The sequence below is a fragment of the Coturnix japonica genome, chromosome 3, assembly GCF_001577835.2.
Source record: "Coturnix japonica isolate 7356 chromosome 3, Coturnix japonica 2.1, whole genome shotgun sequence".
NCBI lineage: Eukaryota > Metazoa > Chordata > Aves > Galliformes > Phasianidae > Coturnix > Coturnix japonica.
The window spans coordinates 14,724,706-14,745,968 of NC_029518.1; the positions used below are offsets into that span (position 1 = coordinate 14,724,706).

At 44.3% G+C, this 21,263-nt stretch overlaps 3 protein-coding genes across 8 annotated transcripts in view; 2 read left to right on the forward strand and 1 right to left on the reverse strand.

Moving 5' to 3' along the window:
* The first annotated feature begins 44 nt into the window (after nucleotides 1–44).
* Nucleotides 45–11,021, forward strand: MCM8 (minichromosome maintenance 8 homologous recombination repair factor). Its single transcript, XM_015857061.2, has 18 exons — nucleotides 45–189; nucleotides 284–358; nucleotides 1,008–1,090; nucleotides 1,268–1,417; nucleotides 1,968–2,071; nucleotides 2,329–2,527; nucleotides 3,053–3,138; nucleotides 3,461–3,612; nucleotides 4,651–4,849; nucleotides 5,633–5,663; nucleotides 5,954–6,094; nucleotides 7,285–7,426; nucleotides 7,657–7,852; nucleotides 8,087–8,300; nucleotides 8,770–8,979; nucleotides 9,534–9,610; nucleotides 10,082–10,271; nucleotides 10,714–11,021. The coding sequence occupies exons 1-18, from the start codon at nucleotides 63–65 to the stop codon at nucleotides 10,804–10,806; spliced, it is 2,469 nt and encodes an 822-aa protein (XP_015712547.1). The 5' UTR covers nucleotides 45–62; the 3' UTR covers nucleotides 10,807–11,021.
* A 576-nt stretch (nucleotides 11,022–11,597) lies between these two features.
* CRLS1 (cardiolipin synthase 1) lies at nucleotides 11,598–16,813 on the forward strand. 2 transcript variants are annotated; one of them, XM_015857067.2, is made up of 7 exons: nucleotides 11,598–12,031; nucleotides 12,176–12,313; nucleotides 12,817–12,946; nucleotides 13,381–13,466; nucleotides 13,878–13,946; nucleotides 14,869–14,960; nucleotides 15,952–16,064. In XM_015857067.2, coding segments are annotated over exons 1-7 (798 nt in total). In that variant the 5' UTR covers nucleotides 11,598–11,749; the 3' UTR covers nucleotides 15,953–16,064. The 2 variants fall into 2 exon arrangements, with proteins under 2 accessions (XP_015712553.1, XP_015712552.1); XM_015857066.1 differs by having other exon boundaries at nucleotides 11,602–12,031; nucleotides 15,981–16,813.
* A 703-nt stretch (nucleotides 16,814–17,516) lies between these two features.
* STUM (stum, mechanosensory transduction mediator homolog) overlaps nucleotides 17,517–21,263 on the reverse strand; it is a 35,689-nt gene continuing 31,942 nt past the window's right edge. For 4 of the 5 annotated variants that reach the window (XM_015857145.2, XM_015857147.2, XM_032443640.1 and 1 more), the window contains one exon: nucleotides 17,517–20,735. The gene's annotated coding sequence lies outside the window, so the exon portion shown is untranslated. The remainder of the gene's footprint in view (nucleotides 20,736–21,263) is intronic. The other variant, XM_015857146.2, reaches the window with a different exon arrangement.

Genomic DNA, 21,263 nt, shown 5'->3' on the forward strand with positions numbered 1-21,263 from the left:
AGTTCCGTGAGCCCTACAGAGATTCGTATTAACGCTGTTCTGATGCGCTCTGAGCTGCTGCCATGAGCAGGGACCTCAGGGGCAGGGGCTGCCCCCGGGGACGAGGCTTCCAGGGCTGGCGGGGAGGTTGGCGAGGAAGCTGGAGGGGAAGGGCGCAGAAGGTGGAGTTGAAGAGAGCGCCCGAGCCTGGTGAGCCGGCTCCTCCTCTGCTTGTCCCCTGGTGCACTCAGAGCGCTGGGGTCTGTGAAGCTGCTCATATCCACCTTGTTTTAATCTCTTTCAGCGAGTTCTCGGCTCGTTCAGTCGACACTGGACCAGTTTATTCCATATAAAGGCTGGAAGCTTTATTTCTCTGAAGGTATTTTCAGACTCGAGTCTAGCTAATAACTTTATCACATTTCTCTAGGTCTAGTTACACATAAAGGGGATAAGAGGAATAGAAAGCAACTGAAATTACACAGTATCACAGTATCACAGTGTGGGTTGGAAGGGACCTTAGAGATCATCGAGTCCAACTCCTGGGATTCGAGCCTCCTGTGTAGCAGAGCGGCACTAAATTCATGTTTGTTGTTTGAGAAGGTGGATGTAATAAAATTAGTCTTGTAGCATACTGAAATATCTGTGGGCTGTGAGCCTTAGGAAGGAGTTTTGAATAGCATGAAGTATAATCTATTGATAAACATGATGAAAATATGTTCAGTTAGCTACATGAAGCATGCAGTCTCATGCTGGCATGTAGATGCCTCTGTTGTGCTTTTCTCTTACCTGCTTGACCTCTGTCAGTGTAGACACGGTTCTTTTGTCAGAGACCTTGTAACAGAACATTACTGTATGTATTACTAATACTGTACTGATACTACTGTATTACTTAGTCATACTGTAGAGAGAATCCGTCTTCCTCTGTTACAGAATGCAGAAATAGAATGAAAGAGGAACTGCCTGTTTCTGTATTTAGTGAAGTGTTAATAACTGTTTGTCAGTTACTAACGCTGTGTGTTTCTGTTTAGCTTATGCTGACAAGTCACCTTTTGTGCAGAAGACACAAGCCTTTGAGAAGTTTTTTATGCAACGCATTGAACTCTATGATAAAGTAAGTATATATTTGTGCATGTGTGTATGTATCTCATTATATTGATGCAGTTGCATATATTTTTTGTGTTTTTTCTTCCAAAGACGATCTCCATCACAGCGATGAAATGTTTATGACGTTTTGTTTGTGTGGTGCTTATCATTTGAAGTGTATTTTATAACTTGAAATGTTTCACAGGATGAAATAGAAAGAAAGGGAAGCATCCTTGTGGATTATAAGGAACTGATAGAAGACAGAGAATTAACTAAATCCATACCAAATGTGTCTACTGAGTTACGGGATATGCCTCAGAAAATACTGCAGTGCATGGGTCTGGCAATTCATCAGGTAAACTTGAACTGCTGATAGATGTGAATGTTTTATTGTATTTTATATATTTGTCATCGAAACAGTTGACTAAAACTAAGTGGAATTCTAATAGATAGATAATAGGGACGTCTAATTCCTGTTTTATTAATGTATTGTGGGTTGCCTGGGTGGTTTGCCCCAGCTCATGCAGTGGAGCCATTCCTGGTGGCTGGATGTGGGAGCAGGTGCAGGAATGAATTCCTGGCTCAATTCAGGACCTCCTATAGCATTTCACTAGTTGATGAAAGGCAGATTCTCAGACTCTCCACACACTGACCAGGATTAAAGATTATTATAGATTATTTATTTAACTAAAGAAACTTAACAAATGTCATTATTTTAAATTCCTCTTAGAATAAAGCTTAGAACTGGGCAGAAGCAGGAAGACACAATAGCGGGAGTCACTGTCTTCTTTCTAGTCTTCACTTTCTAGTCTTCCCTAATGTGACAGATAGCAGTCAAAGAACAGCCAACTGCATCCATGTTGTATGACATACTACATTGATGTTTGCCCTTCTGTTCTATATAGGTGCTAACCAAGGACCTTGAAAGGCATGCTGCAGAGCTGCAGGTGCAGGAAGGGTTGCCATTGGATGGAGAGCCCATAATAAATGTTCCCCTCATCCATGCCAGGTAATGGGCATTGGGTATTTGTTCTGTTTGCAGGAACATCTCTTAGCCTATTTTGTAAGGATCACCCTGTCCATGCATGGTGCTGAAGGTTTACTTGTTTTGCTGAGAGACTCAGCTCCGTGATGCTATTTCCAGACTCACTGCTCAAGGTTACTGTTAGCATGTATGCCTCTTCATTTTGTGTGGCTGCAGCATTCTTGGTTCATCCATTAAGTGTGGTAAGCTTTCAAATTGTTCTTGCTTAACATCTTTTGTAGACTGTACAACTATGAGCCACTGACTCAGCTGAAAAATGTTCGGGCCAACTGTTACGGGAAATACATCGCCTTGCGTGGCACTGTTGTACGTGTCAGTAACATTAAGCCTCTGTGCACTAAGCTGGCCTTCGTGTGTGGCACGTGTGGAGATGTTCAGAGCGTTCCTCTGCCTGATGGAAAATACACTCTTCCAACTAAGGTAAGTTAAAATCATCTAACTTTATGGTTTTCCCTTTTGCATTTCTGTAGGGTTTTGAAACATAGCAACGCTGGTAGTATTCAGAATAGGTGGTTGTGAGGGGGAGTAGTTCAGATGTTTAAAGCTTGATTAAACAGTGAACACGTTAGAAAAAGATTGAACTTACCATCCAACTTTGCATTCCTACATGACCTTGTTGTTTGGAAAAAATGTATCCTGGTGAGACAAAGCACTTTGTAGGATCTCCTGTCAAAAAAGGAAGGGATTGTACCGATCACGTGTGTTTGTTCCAACAGCTGAATCAGGGATCAGCTGGCTGTGCTTGACAGCTCTTTATTATTGATGTAGATGTTAATTTATAACTTTAATTTGACTTGGATTTTTCCTCTGAAATTGTGTTAATAAATCTCATTGTTTTGCTTACTTTCTTTTTGGGAAAAAAAAAGAAAATAGAAAAAAAAAAAACAACCCAACAAACTGTTATTAAAGAGATTTGAGAATGAATTGGAATTAATACTGTTACAGTGCCTTGTTCCTGAGTGCCGTGGCCGGTCATTCACACCTGACAGGAGCTCTCCTTTAACTACCACAGTGGACTGGCAGTCTGTTAAGTAAGCTTCTTTCCTTTCTGCACAAAAATGTAATACAACAGGGCTGTCCAGTAGTGACAGAGTGGCTCACTCTGTTTTATACTGCGTAACTTTAATCTCTCTATGCTCTTTCAGTTCAGAGCCCTTAGCTCTTGTCCCTTCACTGCTGGTGTCCTGCCCCAGCTTTCCTGTTGTTTCTAGTGCCGGTCAAGACATTTCTCGTGCCTCCCATCTCAGTTCAGAAAGGACTGGTTAGAAGTTTGTGTCTACAGAGTTTGTATGATGTAATTGAATTGGGAATGCTATGCACAGAGTTAGTGTGGTATGGGTTTGTGTGTTGCAGGGTCCAGGAGCTCATGTCAGATGATCAGCGAGAAGCAGGCCGAATCCCTCGCACGATTGAATGTGAGCTGGTTCAAGATCTTGTGGACAGTTGTGTCCCGGGAGACGTGGTCACAATTACCGGGGTAGTTAAGGTGTCCAGCACTGAGGAAGGTAAGAGATGTATCCTGGAAGACTTCTTCCCATGCCTGTGGCTGTTCTGTTGATTGTACGAGATAAGCAGCCCTCCCGTCCCATTTGAGCTTTCAAAGTTGTTCTAGAGTTAAGTGTTTATCTCTTCAGAAGGTCCCAGAATTTCACAACAAGGCATCATTTTGAACAAGTAAGGCGCTTTGCTGTTTGAGAGGAGCACTGTCTCTAATGTCTAATGATAGCTGGGCATTGTCTTCTGCAACTCTCTGGTCTGTGGTAATGCTAGTCCTGAAGTGGCAGTGCTGGCACAAAGTGTCATAGTATATCAGCTGATAGGAAAACCTTCTCTGAACTAATAATATGAGAAGGACATCTTTATTTCTTCAAGTCTCATTAAGATTCATTTTTCTGCTTAACCTTTTCCCCTTGATATCTCTTTAAAGGACAGGAAAACCATCACACTACTGTGAAGGCATATTATCTTTAGTCCTCCCTGGAGAAATCTTAAACTTTTTTTCTCCCAAGTGAAGAACTATGCTGTGCATAGCTGTAATAGAATGAATGTAATTGTAGAGAATTTCAGTAGTGATTTACTGTGTGCGTTCATTACTGCATTCACTGCTCGGTAATTGTTCTCTCGAGGATATAGAAAATGTTTAATTGCTAAGGTATGTGTATACCTAAGAGCATGGAACTTAATGAACAAAATGCAACTAGAAGATGTAAGTCACTGTACATCCATTTTTGAAGATGTAGGTGTTGAAGAGATACATGATTAGGATATTATATGACAGGATATATCATTATATGATAGGATATATTGAGGGATATGATTTAGCTGGGAAGTATTAGTGATGGTTGGACTGGATGATCTTCTAGGTCTTTTCCAACCTTGATAATTCTGTGATTCTGTGAACTATTTAAGATATGAACAGCCTGTATTTTGCACATACCTGTACCTTAATTTTTTTAATTATCTTGTGCCTTTTTTAAGTAACATTGGTACTTAAAAATCATTGCAAAAATTATTTCTTAATTGTCTGTCAATCTTTCTAACAGGAGCATCTAAAAATAAGAATGACAAGTGTGTGTTCTTGTTGTACATTGAGGCAAATTCTGTCAGCAACAGTAAAGGACAAAAAACAAAGAATTTTGAGGAGGAGACTTTTCAACGATCGTTCATGGAGTTTTCACTGAAGGACCTCTATGCCGTTCAAGAAATTCAAGCTGAGGAAAATCTCTTCAGGATTATTGTGAAGTAAGTTGTATCAGAGCTAGGTTAGGTGTGAGCAAATTCGGTCCAACATGGCAGCTGTTCTTAAAGCTCTGAGATGTCTGAGGCTTGGACAATATATAGTGTATAGATTTAACACACCATAGTGGGCGAAGGGCTCCAGAGGAAGTATTGCAGTAGGGGATGCAAATAAAAGCTTTGGAATCAGGGAAGTTCAGAGTGTTTCAGATCAACCCTGAGATGGAAAGCTACAGGTAAATAAAGCAATTCATTCATTTGTGCTCCTCAGTAACTAATTTTAACTCCTCATGAGCGTGATTTGTTGTCTGCTCTGCTTTTCCACAGCAGAGAAAAGAGGTGAGAGAACTGATTAGAGGGTTCTCTAAAGACCCTCAGCTCAGATGGAAAGGTACCTGTCCAACTGCCCATCCCTCAGCTCCTCCCAGTGGAGTCAAAGATAGAAAACTGCAGCACCTTTAGAAGGGAGTTGTATGTAGTTATTTGATAAAGTTCAGGATGGTCATTACTGCATGGTTACATGCAATAGCCATGGGGAAACTGGTTCTATGCATTTGTGCAAACTCAAATGAGAGGTTTTTCTTATTGTTTCAAGTATATCTGGTTATCTGAAAATTTCGAGGAATTCAATACTGCTTTTATATTTAAACTGACCCTAAGAATTCAACAACTAAGCAAAAAGTGCATGTGTTTATAAAAGTATTTTGGGACAAAGAGACAGAACAAGTGATTAATTAATGAATGTGAGATCTGCATTCCTCCTGGGTTACAGTATGCTTTGTCTTTCAGCTCTCTTTGTCCTGCAATCTACGGCCATGAGGTACGCAATGTATCAGCTCTGCTTGCAACTGCGGTTTGAAATGTTTGTACCACATTAAACTCCTGCAGGATGTATGAAGTTTATTGGAGGTGCATGGAAGGAGCAGGGGCTGTATTTGTGAGTGACTGCACTGTTGTTCCAGTATGTGAACAGACGAGGCAGCTTTATGCCCTTGGAACTTTCTTATGGGATTAAAGTTCTTTCATTCAGAAAGAGTTCTTACAAACAGATGTGGGGAGTTGCCAGTGCCAGGACTGAATACTTACTGGTGTTTGTATGTACCGCTGCAGATTGTAAAGGCAGGCTTGGCCCTGGCCTTGTTTGGAGGATGTCAGAAGTTTGTCGATGACAAGAACAGAATCCCAGTGCGAGGAGATCCACATGTTCTGATCGTCGGAGATCCAGGATTAGGAAAAAGTCAAATGTTGCAAGTATGGATTTATTTGTTCCTACTGTATAATCGCATTTTTCCTGAATTCCTTGCTGCCTTACCTAGCTGGAGAGATCTCTTCGTTTATCATGAAGGCCTCAGGTATAGCATGGTTCCCAAATGGGTTTTGAGATGTCCTCTTTCCAGAAGAGAACCAGCCTGTTAAAGCACTTATTCAAGCAGATATACTCAGTCAAGCCTGTGAGATTTCAAATACTGCGTTGGCTTGTTGTCCTTCCCTTGTTAGCTCATTTCACTGACCTTCCTCCCTGGTGAGATGTTTTGCTCCTCCTTGTCTTTTAGCTGACCTGCTGTCAAATTGAATAAGTGCATTCTTATAAGTACCATGCTGCTCACCATCAGCAAGGTCTATTTCCATTCTCTTACACTATTTCTATGTTGCTGACCCAGATCTTTGTCCTTTGGGAAAGGAACCTGCTGCTACTTTTGTAGGAGTCTTGGTGGGCGTTTTTGTATGATAGAATTTGCTAGTAGAATTTCTTCCTCTTAAACAATATTTTAAATTATTTTTTGCACTGACTCAGGAAATTCTGGCATCAGAAAAATGTTTCTTTTCTTAATGGCATTCCTAAATAACAGAATGTCATTCAAAATGAACTATTAGTCCAGTCCTTCAATGAGACCCTGAGACAAAGCACCTCTCAGTCATCACTTTCTCTGTGGGAAAAAAAAGACAAAGAGGATAACAAAGTTGTGCAGGAGCCAGACTGTGGTGGTTTTTGTTACTGTGCTTTTTTGTTGTTAGTTTGTTTAACTTTGTAGTTGGTGCCTGTCTTATCTGGCACTGAGCAAATATACAATGGGTGTTATCTTTTCATTTAAGTACAGGCACCACTAACTGTGGAGATTTACTAGGAAAATCCAGTGATGATAACTGTATTCTAGAGAAATTTAACTGCGGCACGTCTGTGTTTTGTCAGTCTGTTCAGATTACAAGCTTTTTTAATTTTATTTATTTTAATTACAACAATTACAACTGTTTTTACAATTAATTACAATTTTATTTTTATTTATTTTAATTACAACAAGTAGTTATTCCTAATAATTTATAGAAATAGGAGTTCTGACTTGACTGTTGGGCCATGTTAAATGGAAAGAAACAGATTTGTTTTACTTTGTACTGTTTCTCTAGAATAAGGCTTATGAAATTGTTCCTTCCTTCTCTTCTAGGCAGTGTGTAACGTTGCTCCTCGAGGTGTGTATGTGTGTGGTAATACTTCCACCAGCTCTGGCCTGACAGTTACTTTGTCTAGAGATGGCGCGTCTGGAGATTTTGCCTTGGAAGCTGGTGCTTTAGTGCTTGGAGATCAAGGTAATGTTACATACTTAATATGAACAAACAGAGTGGGGTGAGGTGCTGCTGAGTTGTAAGACAACCCTGCAGTGCTTGTCTGACTGGGTTGAAAAAGTTTGAAGTACAATACTGGCATAGAATCTAGAATTGGAATTGGGGTTCTGACACTATGTGGGACTGTAGCATATGCTTGTCCATCGGTTAGTGTGTTTTCTAATGGATCTTTGTCCTGTGCTGATTGTTTCCAGGTATTTGTGGAATAGATGAATTTGATAAGATGGGAAGCCAGCATCAGGCTTTGCTGGAAGCCATGGAACAGCAAAGTATCAGCCTTGCCAAGGCTGGTATTGTTTGCAGCTTGCCAGCTAGAACGTCTATTGTTGCTGCAGCAAACCCAGTTGGAGGGCATTATAACAAAGCCAAAACAGTGTCTGAGAACTTAAAGTAAGCAATTCCTGAAATGCTGCTTGTATGGTTCACGTTCTGGAACAGGAGCTTCTTCCAGTCTTCTATAAAATTGATTTCTAGAGTAATTTTTCATGCTTCTTGGGAGACAGATTGCTGTTCTGCTTTGTTTTGATTGAAATGGACAGGATTCTCTGTCTTTGATATACAGCAGAGTTGCTGTAGTCATGCTACTTTTATACAAGCATTGTATTGTTCTTGTTTTTACTGTAGAATGGGGAGTGCTTTACTGTCAAGATTTGACTTAGTTTTTATTTTGCTGGACACCCCAAATGAAGATCATGATCATTTGCTGTCAGAGCACGTGATGGCAATCCGAGCTGGGAAGCAGGCAGCGTGCAGCAGCGCAGCTGTGAGCCGTACCAACGTGCAGGATCGCTCTGTTCTTGAAGTTGTTTCAGATCAGCCCCTGCTTGAAAGACTAAAGGTAGCGCTCCTCCTGTGCCTCCTGCTGTGTCTGTTCCTTTGCTGCTCTTTGCCATGGGCCTGGCAGCCCTGACTTGCTGGACGTCTTCAGTCTCCCATTTTTTCTCATGAGATTTGGCTCTGAATTAAATAACAAGTATTGAAATCTCCAGTTTCTACAACTTATCTGTTGTAGCTGACATCATCTATCTATGCTGGAGTTGCTAAAATTGTGTCAGTTCATACAGGAGAGAATTTATCAGCTGGGCTGCTTTATTATTTGTTATTTTGGGTAACGGGAAGGTATTTTGCATGAAAATGCTCGCTGCTTTCAGTGAAGAGCTACAGAAGTAGACCGGTATAGTTATTTTTTATAACGTGATGCATTTTGTAAAAGCATAGATGAAAAGTTTGTTTAAAAACTGGGTTGTGTTCTATAAGGTTCTGATGGCAGATCAGAAATCTAAGACCCTTGTTTGTGATTGCCTTAGATCTCGCCAGGAGAAAACTTTGATGCCATTCCACATCAGCTGCTGAGGAAGTACGTTGGTTATGCTCGGCAGTATGTTCACCCACACTTATCTCCAGAAGCTGCTCAGGTCCTCCAGGAGTTCTACCTTGAGCTTCGGAAACAGAACCAGGGACCAAGCAGCACACCAATCACCACCAGGCAGCTGGAGTCGCTGATTCGACTTACGGAGGTAAATTCAAGCTTTAATACTTGAAGGATTGAAAACAAAAACATTATTCCTATATAACACCGATACTGCAGAGTTATCCTTTGTGTGTGGGTTTTTTCCATTGTGTTTGTTGGTTTTTTTTAAGAGACCTACAAATGCTTTAAGAGCTACTGTTGCTAAAAACCTCTTATGAAATAAAACATTGTTAAGGAGCTAGAAATAAAACCTATTTATCTCTTAGGAGGCAAAGGAAGGTGCTGGCAGGGACAAACTGCTGCCCATCTTGAATTGTTACTATTTTTCGTAACACTGTGTCTCAGTGACGTTATTTGTGATGTGCAGTTTCCTGAGAAGAAGCTGTTAAAAACTGCAACCTACATCTTGATATCATGCGTGTGAAAGAGATGATGAAATGCTATCAAAATGAAGCTGTCATCTGTATTCTCTATGTTCAGATTCTGTCTTTGTGCTCTTAAAAACTGCTTATTGTAGCACTATGCGGGGCAGGGCTGTAGCTTTTTCTCTCATCAGGCGTAATATCTTCAATATACCTTTCTGATGTACTTTGTTTAAAGGCACGATCCAGGCTGGAGTTAAGGGAGAAATGTACCAAGGAAGATGCTGAGGATGTGATAGAAATCATGAAATACAGGTAATATGCAGTGCTTTACAAATAAAGCACTGTGTTGCTATTCATTCACTTCCTAAAACAAACATGCAAACACAGTGAAGAAATGACTTGAGCAAATGTAGCTCCCAAAAACCAACATTCAGAGTTTTTAATTGCTGTTTAAAACTGACAGCAGCCCTCATTCAAATCCTACCACTTAAACCTTGGAGCTGTATCATTGCAGCAGTTCTTAATATCAGTCCACAGTAATTTAGGTGCTGCCAAAGATTTTCCTCTAGTGTGATCACTCTCTGTTCTTGCTGTTGAACAAATTAAGCTCAGGTGTGATTTGGACAGATGCTTTTTCAATGTTCCCTTGATAGGAAACCATTCCCTAGGATAAAGTCACTATCTGTCTTGTGAAAACTTTGCATCTCAAACAGTGATGTTTCAGGAAGGAAGTTCACATATTTTTGCCTTCATGTTCCATTTCTTTTGACATATTTATCTTAGCATGCTGGGAACCTACTCGGATGAGTTTGGAAAACTGGACTTTGAACGTTCACAGCATGGCTCTGGGATGAGCAATCGCTCACAGGCAAAAAGATTTGTCTCTGCCCTTAACAGTATTGCAGAAAAAACTTACAACAATCTCTTTGATTTGCAACAACTTCGACAGGTTGCAAAGGAGCTACAAATACGAGTAAGTCTGGAAATCAAACGTGTCTTTAAAGCAGTCAGAATTACTTTTATTGTATTTATTTAGACTGTTGTGTTTATATATTCAATGCAGAATACTGAATGGGCAAAAGGTACATTATAAATACTTGGAAATCAGTGAGAGCTGTCAAGAATAGACTTATACTCAGCACTTGTGTTTCAGAACTTGGTTTTATATGTGTGCTACTCGGCATTCTTTGGGTGTATTTGTGAATGGTGTACAGGCAAAGGGTGCAACTGATGGGTGTTACCTGCTTGTAGGTCATTGGTTTGTGAAGGAAACTAACTCAGTTCTAGCTCAATTCAGTTCACTAAGTAATGCACAAATACTACAGTTCTTTTAATTAATTTGTTTTATCAGATGGATTTTATTGTTTCCAGTTTGGCATTTACGTTTGTCTCTCCCACCCTTCCTCCAACTGCAGGTATTTGATTTTGAGAGCTTTATTGAATCCCTGAACGATCAGGGTTATCTCCTGAAAAAAGGCTTGAGACTTTACCAGCTTCAGACGATGTGAGAAGAGCTGCTGCAATAAACTTTGGGACGTCATTGTATCTGTACTCCAGTGTATCTGGAGTGGACTGAGGAAGGTGCAGCAGTGGAGCGCCCTGACTTGCAGCCTGCCCCATGAGCACATCTGGATCTGTTTCACGTTGAGCTTCTGCAACTTTACGGCTGTTTTTTCCCCTTTTTAATTCTAAATGATAAGATATATAAACTACAAGAATCTTAGCTTTGGTCTTCCACCTTTTCCATTCAGTGATTTATTTTTTCTCTCCCTTTCCCTCCCTCCCTTTCCCCGTTGCACAATGTGCCCCAGGGCAGTGTTGTGACAGACACAAATACAACAAGATATTTCACAAGTGGGGCTCTGCTTCGCCTCCCCCTTGTGGGTGCCCCATGTGTGGGGCTGTTCCACCTCCATGTTTGCAGGACTTTGCCCTTTCCTTTGCTGAATGTGATGAGGCTCCTGGCAGGGCAGGGCTGCAGAAATCACTCCTACCCTTCCTCGAGCCAAAGCAAACATGGCTGGGAGGAGCAAGAGGCCAAGCACTGAGCACAAGAGTTTGCTCTCTGAGAAGCCTTATGGCAAAGCAAGCCATGCACTTCTTCCTTCCAGGACTGGTGAAGGCACATATGAGCTAGGAGTTTAGCCCTCCCCCGTCGCACAGCTCCCTGCATGCAGGATGTTGGCCATGCCCTGCCTCCTGCTGGTAGCTGTGTGCCGGCTCTGGTCGCTGTGCGCCTGCGGGGAGCACTAGGCCCCGGTGCCTGCCGTAAAGCGTCGCAAAGCTTCGCCCCGCCCCTGTCGCATCACGGCCGCATCCCGCGGCTCGCCCCGTGTCGCCGAGCCCCGTGTCTCTGTGTGGAGGCGGATGGCGGCGCCGGGCGGCCGCTCGCTCCGGCGGGCGGTGCCGCACAGCGCGTAGTGTGCGGCGTCGTGTCGGTGTGCCGGCAGCATGCTGACCGCCGCTTGGCTGGGCAGGGGGCTCTGGGGGCTGCTCCGCGGCGCGGGGCGGAGGCGGCCGTACGGCGGGGCCGGGCCTCTGGGCTGCCGGGCCGAGGCGGGGGGCGCGTCGTGCCTGGCCGGGGGGGCCCGAGCCGCATTCGCCTTGCGCGAGCCCCGCTGGGTGCAGCGCGCAGCCCTCGGCGGGACCGGAGCGCGGCGGGCGGGGAGCGGCGGGGCCGCAACTCCACAGCCACCACGGGAACGGAGCGTGGCAGGGCGCTATGCTGAGCTGGTACGTCGGATGCGGGAGCGGGGACGGGTTGTGCCCTGCTCACACGGTGGGGCGCTTCTAATCCCTTCTGCCTATGGCGGCTGTGCGCTGAATGACGGCAGGTCCGCACCACCGGCCTGAAGTGTTCGCTTTCTTACTTTACAGTATGAAAACCCATGGACGATCCCGAATATCCTGTCAATGGCAAGGATGGGTTTGGCGCCGGTTTTAGGCTATTTGATCGTTGAAGAGAATTTCAATGTTGCACTAGGTGTCTTTGCTTTGGCTGGCGTAACGGATTTGGTATGTTGACGTGAGTTTGGCAATACTTCGGGGGTAGTGTGGGTTGCTGTGATCCCGTTGATATGTGTTGGAGTTTAGAACCTATCTCACATGGGAATTACACTGTGTAGGAGGAGATGAAGTTTACCGTGTTACATGTATTGCTTTGTAGCAATGTGATGTACATCCCTTGTGGGGGATGTAGTGCCCAGGTGGGCATTGCCTGCTCCATGCTGGTGCATTGGAGGTGAATTTCAGGTGTGCCTTTTAAAACGTCAGTCATAGCATTTGTTTGTGTTTGTTTGTTTGTTTAAATAATGAGATGGAATGTGTTTAAAGACTTCCACAATCTAGAATGGGATGGGGGTGGGAGGAGCAAGACAAGGATCCGCTAACAGGCTTCCTTGTAGTTAGCGTAGCTGGATTGCATGATGTTCATGAAACCTCACTGTAACAGCACCATATGACACCTGCTTTTATTCTTTGCTTTTTAACACAGTATTCTTGAATGTTGTTCTTTCTAGTTGGATGGGTTCATTGCGCGCAATTGGGCTAATCAGAAATCAGCATTGGGAAGTGCTCTTGATCCTCTGGCTGATAAGATTCTCATTAGCGTGCTCTACGTGAGCCTAACTTGTGCAAACCTTATCCCAGGTGAGAAGATGTCATTGCTTGCATGCACTGTATTAAAAGGAAATCTAATTTAAGTTAAGGTTTCTTCTGTTTCTGGAAGGAAAACCACGTTTAGCTTGCAGCTTGCCAGTTGTACTTTGCTACTTGTTGCTGTTGAATACTCAAACAAAACCCAGCTCCCTCCAGCCCAGACAGAATGCATTGCTGCTACTTTCAAGTGTCGTTTCTTCAAAGCTAGATGTAACATGCAGAGATGTAAGATTGCTTAGGCTGGTTGAAGCCATCAGATGAAACCCTTTCAGAAGTCGTGTTAAACATCTTCGGTTGTGCCTAAAACTGTTTCAGAAGTTGACAGTGGTTATTTCTTGCTTCATGTTTTGTGTCCTTTTTTGTCATGTTTTCTTTGTGACCTTGGACGTGGTTTTTGACTAGATGCTGTTGCCTTGGTTTTTCAGTTTCACTTACTTCCATGATCATTCTGAGAGACGTAGCGCTCATTGCTGCTGTTTTTTATGTGCGATACAAAACTCTTTCTCCACCGGTAAGTCTGTAAGATCAAACAAAGTGTAATGAACCTGTCATCTCTTTTCAGTGCTACTGAATCTTTTCATATGTTTTTACGTGTATACATAAAGAATAAGTGTGTAACAAGTTGTAACCAAGAGACTTTCCTCTGGTCTTGATGGTTGCCCCAAACTTGGGTGGACAGCCCAGTGCTGGTTGTTGTGCTGGGTTTGTAAGCAGAACAGTGTTTGGTAGAAGAAATTTGAGTAAGATGAGCCAGAGCTACTGGTAACTTTTTCTCCTACCTCTGTATGATGGCTAATGGTTCATCTAAGGGCAGTGGCAGTGTAATTCTCTTGTACTGTAAGTGATTTTTTGTTGTGTGAATGTGTATATCAAACGGAATATGCTAGAACTGCAATTATTTTTCCCTCTCCTCTCCCAACAGAGAACACTCAGTAGGTATTTTAATCCCTGTTACGCTACAGCCCAGCTAAAACCAACCTTCATTAGCAAGGTAAGAGTAGTAATGCAACTTAAATCCTGAAAGGTTTTCACCATGAGAACCAATCAAGACATGGACATTTTAAGAGTATAAGGTGTTTCGAGGCGACCTGTTACAAGTGGTGTCCCCCAGGGGTTGGTTCCGGGGCCCGGCCCATCTTGTTTAATATCTTCATCGATGACCTAAATGAGGGGATTGAGTGTGCCCTCAGTAAGTTTGCAGATGACACCAAGCTGGGAGGTGGTGTCAGTCTGCCAGAGGGTAGGGAGGCCCTTCAGAGGGATCTGGATAGGCTGGATTGGCTGGACGAAGTGAAATGGCATGAGGCTCAAACAAGGCCAAGTGCCAGGTCCCACACTTTAGCCACATAACCCCATGTCAGTGTATAGTTTTGGGATAGCTGGCTGGATGACTGTGAAGAGAAAGGGACCATGGGGTGTTTGATGCTCAGCTGAAGCAATGAAGCCCAGCAGCTGCGCCCACGGTGGCCAAAGAAGGCCAACAGCATCTGCTGTTAGAGAACATAGAGTGGCCAGCAGGAGCAGAGAGGTGATTTCGTTCCCCTGTACTCAGCTCTGTGAGGCCGCATCTCAAGTATTGTGTTCAGTTTGGGGCTCCACACTAACAAGAAAGACATTGAGGCCTGGAAATGTCAGAGAAGGGCAACGGAACCTGGTGAGGGGTCGGAGCACAAGTCCTGTATGGAGCGGCTCAGGGAGCTAGGAGATATGGTTTAGTGGTTTGCTGTAGCTATGGTAATGGGAGGACGGTTGGACTAGATGGCCTTGTAGGTCCTTTCCAACCTTGTGATTCTATGATTTTATGATTTTAGTAGTACATAGACTAATATTTAAACAAGTAACAAACCTGTATGTTGGTATTCCCTGTGTAGTACACTTCGTTTTGGTCACGCTTCTTGTTTTGCTTTTACCAGATGAATACAGCAGTTCAGCTGATTTTGGTGGCGGCTTCTTTAGCAGCTCCTGTTTTCAATTATGTTGACAGCGTGTATCTGCAGACGTTATGGTAACCTATCTCTTCATCTTTCATTTGGTCATTTAAAATAATGTAATGTGCTTCTTAGGAAATGAGTAATTGAAATTAGTCCAGTTGTGGGAAACAAAAGGCATTGCTCAAATGATCTCAGTCCCCAGTGGCTGAGTGTTTACACATTTATTCTTATCTGATGTAGCAACTCTATATTGTTATGTAATGAGGCTCATTAAGATCCAGGAATAGCAGTGAAGAAGGAAGACTTTAGAAAGGCTGTGGTGCACACAAGTACAAAGGGTGTATTCAGATTAGTATCAAAGAAGGGAGTGGGAAGTGAGGCTACACAGGTTGCTTATATTCATGCCATATGTGCCCCTAAAAAGGAAATCTTGATATCAGTAAAAATAGATAGGAAGTATTTTCTTACTTTGCTTTGTACTGTACCTGCTACCCTAGAATCTACATTTCTGCAGCCTTTTTAAACATCAGCAATTCCTCCTTGACTATAGGAAGGACAGGCATCAAATGAAAACTGCATCTGTGAAAGACACACATTGCTATTTCTGTGGGACTTTATGAGAGTTTCCACGCTGTGAGTAGTGAAGGAAAGCTAGGTGTGACTTACCAGGGTACTGTGTGAGAGTACTCTAAAAATAGTGTAGATGAACCTGGCAGTGTGTTGGCGGAGAGCTGGTACTGACTCACACCTGAATGATGTCAGCGTTTGACACAGAGAAACACTGCTAATTTGGAAATAAAGTCTGGTTATTACCTAATGTCTGGGAAAAGACCAAAAGAGGCTGAAGCCAACACTTGTGCTTTAGCTGTGGGACCTCTTAAAATAAAAATAAGTGCAAGTCTTTTGTACTTTCTTTTAACAATCCCCTTCCCTGCTCTAAAGGGATAGTTACTTGTGTCTGTCAGTTCTCATGCCAGTAATAATTACAGGTGCTACAAATATGGAAGCAGATTTGTTGTCTTCTCTCATACAAGAGTTAATGTTTACTGTCATGCTTGAATTCAGATGGCTTACAGGAGCTGTTCTCTTCAAAGGTGCGTCACAGCTTTCACAACGGTAACCTCTGCGTACAGCTACTACCACTATGGCCGAAAAACAGTTCAGGTGATAAATAACAAATGAAGTATTCTTCCTGGCAGCATGGTTTGCTGGACTGAAGAAGATGGTTGTAATGCAACTGGGTTTGTGAAAAAGAACTATGTTTTTCTGCTTGAACCATGGCATCACAGTGAAATGAAGTTTGAACGTGTACTGTGTGTATATATAGAGACTTTTCAATGTATTTTTAATTTGTTTAAAGATAAGGTTCTTTATAAAAACAAATAAATAATGTTCTTAAACACACGGGTTACTAATTGCTGCCATACACATCTTTAATGACTTTATATTGGTTTTGAAGTCAGAAATAAGCACTTTTCACCACCTTTTTTTGGCATCTTCATATAACACACTGACTAGATCTGTGAAGAAAAAGCAATTGTGAGAATTTGTCTTTGTACCTCAACCTCAGTCAATAAAGTAGTTTTCCTTACTAGGATTTATGACATGTTTCAGCCTGCAGCAGAACAAACAATATGATCAAACTGAATCTTCAGAAATCTAAATAGAGTGATAGCCAACACTGTTTTGTTTTCTGGGGGAATATGGCAGCCACTGAAGAGTGATTTCTCTCCCCTGTCCCTTTTATTTATTTATTTCTCTTTGTTTTTATATACGAGCAAATGTTAACTGTAATCAGCAGAGAAGAGTATTGAGTCTTAGAATGGCCAGCTGTGCATTGCAGTCTATCCAAACAAAGTAGGCATGGAATTATGTTTCTCATTACAAATGGTTTCTAGTGAGTGAAATAAAGTGCATCTCCTGCGTCCCCATTTGCTTGACCTGGGACCTTTTGATGTTTGGCATTGACCCCCACGATCATTGGTTGGCCTGGGATGGGCTGGCTTAAGTCAGGGCAGCTTTACCCAGCATAGGGCACTTTGGGTTGGGTCAGCCTGGCATGGTTTGTAATAGCTTGGCTCGAATTGGTGCAGCTTGGTTTGGTACCATAAACTGGTTGATCATGAAAAGCTCTTAGGTCTCAGACTGGAGTGTTAGGAAGCAGGCATTCTTTATTCTTGGCACCAGTGCACAGGGGGATCCTTCCACCTAATTGTATGTCCCTGGTACAAAAGATTATTCAAAGGTTTTCCCGAGTAGCATGTACCTGTCCAGTCCTTCCCCCCAGATCATTAACGTAGGGTTCTGCCTCATCGCACATGTTCAGACTTTTTGTGGTGGTGGTCCCACAGCCCTCTGGATGAAGTCAGTACTCTTCCTTATTGTGTTTGCTGGTTGAACTCTGTATGGGAGCTGTTGGGTCATGGCCTGAACCAGTGATTGCACATCTGGTGAAGAGGTGTAGCTAGCCCTGGGAGCACAGGTGCGAGCAATCCACCTGTGTGACTGGATCCACCCTAATCTCATTTAAGAGCTAGCAGCTGGGAGAGAAACAGCTCTATTGGGAGATTGCTTTCCTCTGGAAGGTTCCAGTGAGTCCTTGCCTTTGAGATGGGGTAAGCTTCTCTTCCATACTACCGGTCTTGTGATTAATACCTTTCACAGGTCCTAAAAACTAGTTAGAGGCAGTTGTTACCTTTTTGCCTGATATAAAGTCAGTCTTGCATGCTCGTTTAGCTCCTTGCCTTGATCGCACAATACTGGCTTTCACAAAATCAGCTGATTCAAGCAGAACTTCCTTATCTACTTGGTACAAGGAGTTCAGTATATCATCGTTATCTACTTGGTACAAGGGCAGAGATTCTTACTGTTTTCTGAACAAGTGACTGGGCTGTCCATCAGTGAGGGTTAACAAGCTTAATGCTGCAACTTGTATCAGGCTGAGATTGGAGGCTGGTCAAGATTGGTTTGCTCCAAATCAGCTTGTCTCAGCTCAGAGCAGACGGGGTAAGGTCAGCCCAGTAGTGTTCAGAATGGCTCAGCATGGCACAACTTGGGTTGGCTCGTGTTGGATCAGGTCAGGCTGGCTCGGCACAGCATGGGTGAGTGGCTTAGGTCAAAACTGAATGGTTCAGACCAAGTTGGACAGGGTCAGTTCAGCTTGGCTTGAAGTGGCCCTGGTCAGATCAGCCTAGCACAGTCCAGCAGAGCTCAGACTGGCACTATTCAGCACAACTTGGCTTGGCATAGCTTGGATCAGTATGATTTATTCATGATTCAGTGCTTGGTTTAGTGTGGCTGGGCATGGATTGGCCTAGCTTGGAACTGGTCTGTTCAGCTCCAAAAAGATCAGGTAGGATTGGCACAGCTTGGTACTGCGTGGCTCCGCTCAGATTGACCTGTGTTGGGTCAGCCTGGGACAATTTGGCTTGACAGGGCTCAGAATGGATCAGGTGGAGTTGGCCTGGCATGATTTGGTGTGGCTCTGTGTGGCTCAGACTGGCACAGCAGGGTTCAAAGCGACTTGGCTCAAGTTGTCGTGAGTTGGGCCAGGTTTGTTCAGATTGGATTGGCTTGAAATGGATGGGGTTGGTTTGACCATGAATGGCATGGCTTAGTACAGCTCCAGCTGGCCTAGCACAAGTCAGCAAAGCTCAGCACAGCACTTTGTTTGGCCTGGCTTGTCTTATAAGGGCTCAACATGGTTTGGGATGGCTCCGTTTCCACTCCTGCTTTCATTTCTATGTCTGATTCCACTCCTGCAGCCATTTCCACTTCTAGTTATATTACCATTTCTCTTTTACTTACGTGTCTGGTTCCAAATCCATTTCCAGTTTCACTTTTACTTAGGGTTTACTTTACTGAAGGAGCGCAATGTGAATGAAGATCCCCATTTTGCAGTCCCATACTGAACTGAAATGCCAGCACAACTTTACAGCCCTCCAACAATATGTTCTTGTTCTTGCTGGTAGTGCTGGCCCCCCTCTGCTGTGCATCCCCAATGCAACACCCACCTCCCTATAACCACATGCACGTGGAGGTCAGTGCGTGAAGGGGCTAATGGGGAGAGCTGTGTGCCGCAGGCTGTAGGGCAGCAGATGGGATCACCCAGGCTTCACACCCTCTCAACTCTCTTCCCCTCCCGTGTTTGCGGGGCATTGCACGGCCGCAGCCGCAAGGTGGTGCCGCAGCATCGCTGCAGCTCCCGCGGTGTAACGTGGTGCTCCCGCTGGGCTCGTAGCCGCCGTCCTCCTCCTCGCCGCTGTGATGTTCCCTTGCAAACTCTCACAGCCACACCATGATCACTTCATACCCTCCCCAGAGCCCACCTGCCCAGTGGCACTAGCTCATCTATGGGAACGTGACCAGAGTCGTTTCAAAGTGTGAAGGTGAGCACCCCACCAGCTACAGGGGGGGCTTTGCTCTCACTGTCTCAGCAGTGCAGAGATGGCCGCACTGAAGTGAGGACCCCAGCCAGACCTCTGCTGCCCCATGGGAAGAAACCTCATCTAAATTCAGGCCTGGCAGAGTTTCTCTGGGCTACATAAAGAGAATGTGTTTCGTTCCAGCTGTACAGCAATAGAATATATTTAACTTAAAAAAAAAAGAGAGAGAGAGAGAGAGAAAATCCACAGTATCAAAACACAGCACAGCACAACCAGTTGGCAAGATCAGCGGGCACACAAACCCTCCTCCATGACTACAGGGATCAGGTCGGGCGCCAGCATAGAAACAGAAACAGGCTGAACGTTAGGGCACCAGCACCAACTCCATATAGGGAGCAGATGATGCACGCTGGCATCAGTTCCCTCCTCACTAGGGCAGAGGCATACCAAGGGAGAGCTGCTGCCCTCTGGGTGAGTGCAGGGAGAGGTCACAATTACAGACGATGGGGGAAAGGATGGCTGGTAGGCGGTACGGGCTCCTGCTGGGCTTGCTGCACTTATCCCAGCTCATCTGGTGCCACGGTCACTTGGGGTGGTACACAGGCAAACTGGAAATGCTGAGTTCCAGGTAGGAAAATCAATCCCCAAACTGCCTGGAAGTGAGTTGTGTGCACAAACAGAGAAACCTCAGCTGGGAACCACAGGGATGCATCGCCACTGAGCACCTGGGAGAAGCCTCCACTGCAGGCTGGAAGGAACATTAGGTTTGTCTGCGTTTATGGCTCTTCTTGGGCCATTCTGAGCGCCAATGAAGTGTTGGTGTCGACATGTAGAAGGTGTTGTTCAGGCTGAATAGATCAAAAAAGAAGCGTACTTGTAGGACAAAGCCTGGTGCAGTGCCCCTGTGGTGCTGTGCAGTGGTAGGGCAAGAGGAGGACACCACAACTTCAGGAAGGCATTGGGTTTGGTCTCTACCTGACAGTGCTTCCCGACAAGCAGTAAAGCAGCATTTCAGCCTGGCTGAAACTGCTCCATTGCAGCCCTTTTTGAAAGACATGGTTTTCACAATCAGGAAAAGAGCAGCAGAAAATAGTTTGTTGCTGGCTGATGGTGGTGAAGCAGTCGCAGTCTTCAGAAGTGACTATTGCTCTTTAGCTGTAACACTTGCACCTAAAACACTTATACTCACAAAGCGAGGGATGATACGGAGCCAGCTCAGTGCTGCACGTCTAAGTCCAGGTTGGCAGCTGGATTGTGTGCAGAGATCAGCAAGAAGCACAGCCTGCTTGTGTTTGCTGCACTGTGAAGGGAGGCAGAGGGGAATATTCTGGTGGAAGCATCAGCTGATGTGTCCAGTGAGGAGGGGGCCGGGGCTTTGCTCCTTCAGGCACAGGTGAGACCTACAGGACGCAACGTGCACCTGCAGCAGGGGAGGAACGAAGGTGCTGGGTGATTCTTCTGGCCCTAAAACATAACAATGAAAAGCACTGCTTAGGGGAGAGCTTCAGAGCAGCATTTATATCTGTGCTTTCACTGCATTGCTTTTCTCACCAGCATGTTCCAGCTGGGCTGCAGTGTGTGGGGTGAAGGAAGGACAGGAGCCAAGGGACACACAGCACATCACTGGCAGAGCTCAGACTATCCTGACTCCAGCCCTCAGCTCATTTCTCCCAGACCACACAACTTTTCTTGGTCTCCTGCAGCACGCCCAAAAAGAGCAGTTTTTACTGCAGCAGAGGAGTGGCCACTGAATATTCATATCCTTCTGCAAATGAATTCATCCTCGTGGGCACTGAAACACATTGTTCCTGGGTGATACTTGGCTGGTTTCTTGCTGCCCCTGTTTCAAGCCTTGGGAAGGGTTTCTGCCCCCTAAGGGTTTATCTGGCTGCTTTATAATACCAGGGTGATCCTGAGGAACTCATCTCTTGGCTTTAGAGCAGGCTGCTCTCAGATTTTTCCTAGTGCAGCCACAGCTCATTCACTTGGCAT

What these genes read in the sequence shown, in the direction of transcription:
- MCM8 (XM_015857061.2), top strand. Translation starts at nt 63, where the DNA reads ATGAGCAGGGACCTCAGGGGCAGGGGCTGCCCCCGGGGACGAGGCTTC. An exon ending in CTGCAATCTACGGCCATGAG is followed by an intron (nt 5,664 to 5,953) that starts GTACGCAATGTA and finishes GTACCGCTGCAG; the next exon opens with ATTGTAAAGGCAGGCTTGGC. An exon ending in CAAAGGAGCTACAAATACGA is followed by an intron (nt 10,272 to 10,713) that starts GTAAGTCTGGAA and finishes CTCCAACTGCAG; the next exon opens with GTATTTGATTTTGAGAGCTT.
- CRLS1 (XM_015857066.1), top strand. Translation starts at nt 11,750, where the DNA reads ATGCTGACCGCCGCTTGGCTGGGCAGGGGGCTCTGGGGGCTGCTCCGC. An exon ending in CAGGGCGCTATGCTGAGCTG is followed by an intron (nt 12,032 to 12,175) that starts GTACGTCGGATG and finishes CTTACTTTACAG; the next exon opens with TATGAAAACCCATGGACGAT. An exon ending in AACCAACCTTCATTAGCAAG is followed by an intron (nt 13,947 to 14,868) that starts GTAAGAGTAGTA and finishes TGCTTTTACCAG; the next exon opens with ATGAATACAGCAGTTCAGCT.